Source organism: Cnephaeus nilssonii, assembly GCF_951640355.1.
Source record: "Cnephaeus nilssonii genome assembly, chromosome: 10".
Lineage (NCBI taxonomy): Eukaryota > Metazoa > Chordata > Mammalia > Chiroptera > Vespertilionidae > Cnephaeus > Cnephaeus nilssonii.
This window is the reverse complement of record NC_137081.1, coordinates 63,357,563-63,367,156: the sequence shown is the minus strand read 5'-3', so window position 1 is coordinate 63,367,156 and position 9,594 is coordinate 63,357,563. Positions and strand designations below refer to the sequence as shown.

The 9,594-nt window shown below is 36.2% G+C and overlaps 1 protein-coding gene across 1 annotated transcript; it reads right to left on the bottom strand.

Annotated features, from left to right (window-relative positions):
• Positions 1 to 7,755: 7,755 nt before the first annotated feature.
• LOC307105889 (dynein light chain roadblock-type 1-like) lies at positions 7,756 to 8,223 on the bottom strand. The gene has a single exon (XM_079781810.1). It carries the CDS (start codon positions 8,194 to 8,196, stop codon positions 7,906 to 7,908), a length of 291 nt encoding a protein of 96 aa, XP_079637936.1. The 5' UTR covers positions 8,197 to 8,223; the 3' UTR covers positions 7,756 to 7,905.
• Between the last annotated feature and the right edge of the window lie 1,371 nt (positions 8,224 to 9,594).

Below are 9,594 nucleotides of genomic sequence, written 5' to 3'. Positions count from 1 at the left end.
ATTCGACCAAGCTAAAAGAAAGAATTTGGGAAAACTAGGATAGTATAAAAGAGAGTACAATGGTTGCAGTTTAAGGGGTACCAAAGGGGCACAACACTTTTAACGACTGATAATAGCTAATCATTTATTAAAGACTTATGTGCTAGTAATATTAAACCATGTATATCCTGATACACTTTTAACTAAAGGGGGGGAAAAAAAGAAGAGAAAACAAATTGAATCATTCTATCAGGCTTCTTCAGGGTTTAGGAATCTTCATTTAATGTGAACCTGAAGGTGAGTTAATATAGGAATCAAAAGAGAAGATAGAAAAGAGACCAGGAACAATGAACAAGTTGCTTCCGTGGTCTTCTGTCATAATTCAAAGGTCTTTTGCTTCCATATATGTATATGGCTTATGCACACACACATCTTAAATGTATTCATATACTAAATCAACGAGGTAGGTATAATAGGTATAATTATATTTTTGCTGCTGATGAAATATATGGTAAGTGGGGTTAAGTAATTCAGTCAGTCCCTAAGGGGCAAAGTCCAAATTCAAACCCAAGCCTTACTTTTGCTAAAGTTCACTCTGTTAAGCATATTACTATCATCCTTAGACGCTTTCCTTGAGGTAGTTCAGAGATATATGATTGATCCTGTTGATGGATTCAGAAATTCAGTTGATAAAATCAAATAGTTTTTCTTAAGTAGTATTGAGTTAAATGTAAATTATGAGAGAAATCCAGATGTACCCTGTTGTATTTTTGAAATTCCTGTAAGAGACTGATTCTATTCATTATTTTATAGCTTTCTTAGTAATATGCATTAAATCAATCTAGAAAAATAGGTTGAAGTTTTAGAAATATATTTCTGGTGGGGCATTTTGCTATTAGTCTAAAAGATTATAGCAGATCAGTATCTGTAAATAACATTGCAACTTGAGGCTCAAGTTGATGGTCCTGGGAAAGCAGAAGTTCAGGGATCCTTTCTGAGATTAAGCTATGGTTGCAAGAAATTTTTAGAAAACTGACATCCTGATAGACTGGGGAGTGGCGGGGTGGGGGTGGGGTGGCGAGGAAAGGAAGAGAAAACAAATTGAATCATTCTATTAGACTTCTCCAGGGTTTAGGAATCTTAATTTAATGTGAACTTGGAGATGAGGTAAAATAGTAATAGAAAGAGAAGACAGAAAAGAGAAGGGATTGACCAGAAACAATGAATAAGTTGCTTTAGTGTTCTATCAGAATTCAAGGGTCTCTCACTTTCATTTACTAAGTTATCTTTTTGGATATATTCTACCTAATAGTTTTAAATTGTTATAATATTACATACATTCTAGTTTGTTGATATTTAGAAGGTGAGAGTATATCTAATGTGGCTAGCTGTACCAGTTTATTAAAATATTTTCTCTCTGTTAATATATGAGGTGTTATCAAGTGGCATAAGTAATTGACTGTTCAGTGTGACCATGTGGTATATGTATTAAGTGGGTGTCTTCAGATGCAAGCATCAGAAAACCTGAGTTAAAATACCTCAAGATAGATGGAATTTACTTTTCTTAAGTAACATGAAGTCTAAAGGTAGGTGGCTGCTATTGTTCAGTGGTTCAGGAATGTGAGGGCCATTGTCTGCGATTCCTAGTTGCAAGTTGAAATTGTAGCTTTCCCAAATTTATACTTAAGGCAGAAATAAGGGGGAATGGATGAAAATAGCTCTTTCAGAACCCTCATGTAAACTTTCACATGTCTCATTAGCCATAACTGGGTTCTGTTGGAAACCCATAGCTGCAATAGAGACCAGAAAATGATAGTATTTAGTTTTTCTGCCTGTCTGGCAGAAGGTGAAAGGGAGAAGGGGTTGGGGATGGATGTAGAGTTAGCCAGCCAAGAGTTTCTGTGTAATACTAGTGTGTTAAATAGGATCAATAATATCAAGTATAAAAGAAGATTTCAGCAGGAGATACCAAGAAGGACTTAGTAATCGTCATGGCTGGCCAGAGGTTAAACGAGCTACCCCAGTAGGTAACACAGTCCCCATCACTGCATGTATTTAAACACTGAGTGAATGAACATTTTGACCACTCTCCCATAGAGAAGATTTAAGCATTAGATGGATAAGTGGTTGAACTAGATCTCCTTTAAAATTGCCTTCAGATCTTCAAGACTAGATGATACTCTATAAGCACTCCAACTTTTTGCAGTCTGAAAATTGTTTCCTGTTTGTAGCTCACTTCCCTGTCATGTCCACTGGCACAAATCTGCTTTGCTGTATCTCAACATTAATATCCAACAGTGAGATAGCTAGATAGTTTCTACAAAGAGAATATCTCTATCCCCAACAGTGTGCATAGCTTTTTTAAAAAAAACTTTCCTTCCCTGAAGAAATGTTGACAGAATCGATGCCAGAACAGTTTCTTTTAATGGACATGGTTTTTAATTTGATGCATTTTAAATCTTCAGATGCTTCACTAAAGCTCTCACATGTTGTCCTTAGGATGCACAGCAGGAATGTCAATTTCCATGGCAATCTTGAAGCACTTCTCTTGGTTTTTGTGGGTTTCCTTTTGAAGTATACATTTATGATAAGAATTTCTCTTTGGGTTTGAGTCTATGTTTATGAAAGACAGAGACTGTTTGAAGAGAAATTTTAAATTGCATAATATTGAAACTTTTGAATTTTTCATGAATACAGGCCAAATTAAAATGTTCTCTGTTCCCAGGGAACATTATGTAGAATAAGATTGATTTTTGCTTTGTTTGATGAAAAGAAAAACCAAAAATTTTAGAAAAATTGCTGGAATTCATAGTATATTCAGCACTGAATTTTATTGCCAGTCCCTGGAATCAGATGTTTTCAAATATAACCTGTAAGTCTCAAGATGGAGAACTTTAGTATTATTATTCTCCTTTTCACAGATAGTATTAGAAAAGACTGGTTAAACAAGAGGGTGGATAATAAAAGGTAAACTCAAGAATAAAAGGTAACCTCAAGAAAAATAATTCTCAATTTTGATTAATCAAAAAATCCAAATGGTGTAAAAATTGAGACAAGTTCTTACTTTCCTGACAGGGATGATTAAAGTATTTAGCCCTGGCTGGTGTGGCTCAGTTGGTAGAGCATCATCTCATGCACCAAAAGGCTGCTGATTAGATTCCTGGTTAGGGCACCTGCTCAGGTTGCAGGCTTGATCCCCAGTAGGGGGTGTGTAGGAGGCAACCAATCAATGTTTCTTTCTCACATACAAGTTTCTCCTCTCTCTCTAAAATCAATAAAAACATATCAGGAAAAAAACAATTAATAATATCCATTGTTGATGAGAGTATGGGAAAACAGGCCCTCATATTTATTATTATTATTATTATTATTTATTAATATTCTGGTGGTAATATTAATTGGCCCACAGGATTTGGAGAGTAATTTTGTAATATCTTCTTAAAGCCCCCCAAATATAATTATCATTGACTCAGAAATTTCACCTCTAGAAATTTTTTCTTCTGAAATTCTTATATAATTTGCAGAAGATAAGCCAAAGAATAGTACTGTAGTATTGTTTGTAATAGTAAAGAACTGTATATAATCTAAATAAGTAGCCATTGATGCAGTGGCAGTTAAGAAACCTATGGGACATTCATAGAGAAATAAATTATATAGATTAAAAAAATAAATACTGAAAAGGAAATGTCTATGATATACTAAAAAATGAAAACTTTAGGATATTATGTATTGTCCCATCCCATTTTGATTTTTAAAAAGTATATGATTTTATAAACTGTTTTAAAGGATGTACCATTAACTATTTAATAGTGGGTTCAGTTTGGGGCAATAGGTTCACATGGTTTTGTGGAACAATGTCTTAAAAGCTGAACTTGATTCAAGGACCGTCTATGTAGTAAACCATTAAGATTATTTCCCTTCATGTTGGATCTTTTAAAAGCCATTCATGTTGTCCTGTAAATAGTGGCTTTATAGTTAGGATGTGGGGAGAACGAACTGTGCAAAACTTAATTTAAAAAATCAGTTGGAAATTAATTTACATCTAGTTTTGGTTCTTCCATAGGCTTTTAAAAAGTTTGGCAAGTTAATTCAATGGTTTGGTTTATCTATCTGGAAAATGGGAAGCATGAAACTAAACTAAAAGAGAATAATGCTAAGTGCTTCTGTATGTAAATGACGAGCAGTCTTTAGTTATCTCTTCATTTCCTTCTTTGTGAGGTTTTTTTTTTTTTAACATGGGTATCTTTAAGATGAAATTATTCTAAGTACACTATCTTTGCATTATTAAATCCATTGAATAGTTTCTTGTTATTAGAAGCTTGTGTTTGGAGAAAAATAATTTTCTCCCTTTCTGAATATCTTGTCACAGCTACGGAGTGCACTTCCTTAGTGAAGGGTAGGAAAATTATACAGAACAATTTTCCTAATGCAGCTATTCTTTTCCGAGTCTTTCTCAGCTCTCGCTCTCGCATGTCCACTGTCATTTTGCAGGCTTCTATTTCCTTTGCACAAATTACTCAATGTGGGCCTATACTTCCTTTGCACCTAGTGACATTTAATAAAGCCATTGCTATATACTCCAGATTAGAAGGACATTGCTATTTTCTCGTGGTTGAGGTATCTTTTTTTTAACGATATTTGCTTTTCAAGTCAGTGGATGAAACCAGTGGCACAGAGGGGTGGTTGGTGAACCTTTTTAAGTTTCCTTAAGAAAATTTTCTTTTCTTTTTTTAGGCCACAAATACAGTAGTCATCAATTTTTCAAAAATACCTCTGATATTTGAATAGGTGGTCATACATCATGAATACATTACACAACATGCCCATTACAAGCTGTGTTTGAGAATAAATTACAAGTATTAGGAACAGAGCTCCTTTCCTGATTTTTTATATTCCATTGTAAATTCTGTTTTGGAAAAATGCTATGATTTTTGCCCAATGCATACATTAGTGTGACGGCTGTTATGTGTCTCTCACTGTGTATTATGCTCAGTGGAGCTCCAGGCCAAGGAAATCACCTCTAAGCAAGAATAGCATAGAGTATTTCTGGTTCAGCACTTGGTATCATTTGGCATGACACAAAGCCATTAACGCAGATGTTTAAAGATTGTCCCAAGCTCTTGGAAGTTCAAGGTCAGTGCCATTTCAACATGATTAATGATCATTAATTATTTTAAATTTATTTTAATTTTATATTCTTGTCAACTCTAGAGGTAAGATAATAAGCAAATTTTTAAAAAAGTGAAGTATAATTAATTAATTTAGTGAAGCTATCCAGGATCATTAAGAGTGAAAATCTCTAGAAAGATTCTTTGTGCATCTAGATGAATGCTATCCAGTAAACCACATGAGTAATTTTAAATTTTTTAGTCACCACATTAAAAATAGACATTTCATATTAACTTTAAGAATATATCTAATTTTATTCAGGATAATAAAAATATTATCATTTCAAATATATGGTATATGGGATTTAATTTTTTTTTCTTTTTGTACAAAGTCTTTTAAATCTGGTGTGTATTTTAGACTTTCAACACATCTCAAATTTAGGCTAGTAATATTTCAAGGGCTCAGTTGCCATCTGTGTCTAGAGGCTACCATATTGGATAGTACAGGTCTAGATTTTTAAAGTTGAAGCTAGAGCACTAGTATATTTTTATTTTATCTTGATGAGAAACATAGAATAGCTAGTATGTTATTCTAATTAGATTAATTAACAAATGTTTAGAATGATAGCCCAGTCTAAGGACATGTAGTAAACCACCACTTAATCTTAATAAAGAAAATGTAATGGATACATTGCTGATTCAGTGCCAAGGGGCGAAGAAAAATACAAGCTGCTAGTGCCTTCTATTATACAACAAATAAAACTCGAACCCACAAATCTAAAGGGAGAAGTAAAACTAATGAGCTTTGGTTGGAATGAGACCAATGGTGGAACCAGTTTGACCACACAAGCATTTGACAGAGTCTCCTGGGAAGATGGATTTAAGGGCCGCACTTTGGGCCTAAGGGCAGGAAGCCAAAGGGCAAAGACCAAGTTCTTCCAAATGTCAGTTTGTTATGTTGCCCTTCTGTTAGTGTCTAATGAAGCTTGGTGAATTGAAGACAGACTGCCTGGTGGGGTGTTATAGCGTCATATTCCAGCTATTCGTAGGAATATCTTACATTTATGTAGAATTCAGTTTTTCAAAGGGCATTTTCATTGATTCTTACACAAATTTTTAAGGGATGTTTTGCTAATTATGCCATACCAAGCAAGCTAAGACCAAAAAAAAAAAATTCATTTCAACAAATGATTATTGAGCAATTATTAAGCAAGGAATTATGCTGACCTTTAAGAGATAATAGTAATTGATACTTAAGGATTTATATATGAGACCTCAGATATCTAAGTCTTGAAATTTGGAATCATTTGATTTCAGGTAATATATTCATATCTGCTCCAGGCAAATGCCCAAATCTCGAGGCTTAGCCATGTTATCAGCTTTTTTTTTTTTTTTATCCTGGTGAACTGGATTGTATCAGGTAGGAAACACTCCTTTATTCTTCTTAATGGGTTCCTTTCAGTTTTCCCACTCAACTTCCCAAAGGGGAGAGAAAAGATTGTAGAAAAAGAGTTACCTTTACTGTCTTCTACCAAAGACTTACTTGATCCTCAACACTCTTGGGCTCAGAGTTTTACTTACTGGGGGTGAAACTGTCTATGAATGTGTTGTTGATGGTGACAAAGGTGGCAGATGGGATGGGGGAAAGAAAGATCTTGACTGCTTCCTAGATGTCAGCATGAGATAGGGCAGAGTATGCCACTAAAATATTCCCAATCTTGTATTTTTCTTCTCCTACGCCAGTTGATTTAATATTCAAGTCTAGTGAACCAGAGATACTACTACTTGAAGTGAATGAGATAGTGGACTTCTTTATGAGATTCTTTCTCAAGTCCTTGGCATTGCTCATATTAACTTGAACCAATATAATGGGCATTTATAAGTGTGTCATTTTTATTGCTCCCAGAAATGACTGAAGTGTGTCATGTAATTACTTTACTTACCAGTAAATTCATTCTAAAATGAACTTATCTTTTTTTTATATCAATTCTTTGTACTTATGTGATACATGAAAATTTATCCTTTTGTACAAAAATGCTGGACTCTCCCCCTCCCCCCCCCCCCCCCCCCCACACACACACACCTGGACTCTGCTTGGTACAAATTTGAGGGTTCTTCTGGGGCCTGACTACAATTTCTGGAACAAAAATTTCTCTTCAGATTTTCTCCACTTTTCAACTTTATTGAAAGTAATCAGGAACAATTCTGTTCCTAAGGAGATATTATTATCAAATAAATTTTGCTTTGAAGGGTAGGAAACCAAGGGAGAGACATCTCAAGAGTTAAAGTTTTTGGAAGGTTGTTTTGTTTGTATTTTGTTTTTTATTTTACAGTGAGAAAGACTCTACATGGTTGTGATCAGAGAGAAAAAGTCCACTAGCGATGGAGAAATGGTTTTATTATATTTATCTTCAGTAACCCAAATGAGAATGGTGGTGAGATTAAGATGATATACATTTCTTTCTTTCTTTCTTTCTTTTTTTCACGTTTCAGTTATTTTTAGTTAAAGAAAAGCAGCCTTTTTCCAAGGGCAACAAAGTGAACTGAACGTCAGGAGGAAGCAGGGTGTGGGCCTCTCACAAACTCTTGCTCCGAAACCCGGACTTGAGGAAAGAGGCCCTCCTGGGAACTCAGGTGACTGGCCAGCAAAGGGGTGCCTGTGGTGGGCGGGGTGGAGCTGCAGCCCACACTGGTCACTGGATTGGTCTGCGTGGGCTCTAAGGTGATTTCCACCTGCCAGTTGGTTGACATGATTAACACTCTTATTCTTGGGGGGCATTAAATTAAGGAATGATGCGTGGAGCCAAGAGAGAGTGGCTTATTCAGTTGGATTCTGAATCACAATCAGGAAGTAGTCTTTATCTGGTGCAACCATAATTTCATTTTTCTTAGAGCGAATTCGAAGGAAAGTGAGGTCATTCTGGGGGTCAATTTCATGCACGGTGCTCCGGGCCTTCAAAATGAAGTTGTGCATGAGGTTGGCGTACTGTGTGGTGGTGGGATTGTCCATGGTACTCTTAATAGGAATGCCTTGTGTGTTCACCACGATGACTCCCTGCAGTCCCTTCTGGCTCTGAAGTCGCTTCAGTGTCTCCTCCACCTCTGCCATCTTAGAACGATCGGGTAGCTCCGCGTCGTCAGCACTGCCCAGTCCCGGTGAGATGATACACATTTCTTGATCAAAACTCAGTGAGGGAAGAGAAGAAGAAGAAGAGAAAAGATGATGGAGCCTATATCAAACTCCTATAGCTAAATTAAGTAAAAGGCATGGGAATAGTTAAGAGTGGGTTTGGGAGGAGTAGCTTTGAAAAAAGTGCAGAAAATATAGAACCTCTTTGCCTCTGGCATCATAGTAGTAACATCTGCATGCTTTTATTTTTTAATTAAAATATATTTTTAATTGATTTTAGAGCGGAAGGGAGAGGGAGAGAGAGATAGAAACATCAATGATGAGAGAGAATCATTGATCGGCTGCCTCCTGCACACCCCACACTGGGGATTGAGCTCACAACCCGGGAAACCCAGGCATGTACCCTGACTGAGAATCCAACTGTGACCTCCTGGTTCATAGGTCAATGTTCAACCACTGAGTCATATGGCCAGGCAACACCTGAGTGCTTTTAAAAACACAGGGCCTAACCCCAGTTTAATCATAGTAATCAGAATCTCTGAGAAATTGAACCTAGGCATGGCATTTTTTAAAAGGTCCAGAAGTTCTAACGTGTAGCCAGAAATGAGAATCTATTAGGGTGGTATTGTGCTAGAATGTCATTTTCCTACTCTAGCCCAATTAAATACAAGTTTTAGGTGTGGGGACAGAATCAGTATTTTTACAAAGCTCTCCAGTTGGTTCTAATGGGTAGCCAGCTCTGAGAATCATTGCATTAGGGCACAATGTTTGAGATTTAATAAAACATGAATGGTGAAAGATAAAGGGATTTGCTCCCAACGTTCAGGATGTTCCTTTACATTCTTTGGGCTTTTCTCTTGGTCTCTGCTCTTTTGTTGTTGATGCTTGACCTGTCGCCTGGATTTCCATCGTGACTATCCATGTCTGGATCCAGACACAAATATTCTGTGTTATCACCTAAAGATCTAGGCCAGCCTCCATGCAATCCCACACATCCAAGTCTGACTTGAAACCCCAGATTGACCAGTCTTTGTTCTTCCTGGGCTCTCACTAACCTGGGAAGGGAGATTAGACTATTATTATTTGTGATCTCTGATTAGTACCTGTGATCTTGTGATCTCCACAGAGTTTATTCTGGGAGCTCACGTTGGACAAGGAAGCCCCAATTTACTTTGACTAGGACTTGACCCATAATTGCGATTGAGTCTCAATTAGAAGGACATCAGAAACCATTAGAAGAGCAACCGGGAGTTCAATATTGACATGCCCTCAACTATACAAGTTTCATTGCTCATATGCCTAAATTTAAACCTGCCAGTTTTGTTCTTACATCACAAAATTTATTTGATATGGGACATCAAACTTAAATGAATTCAT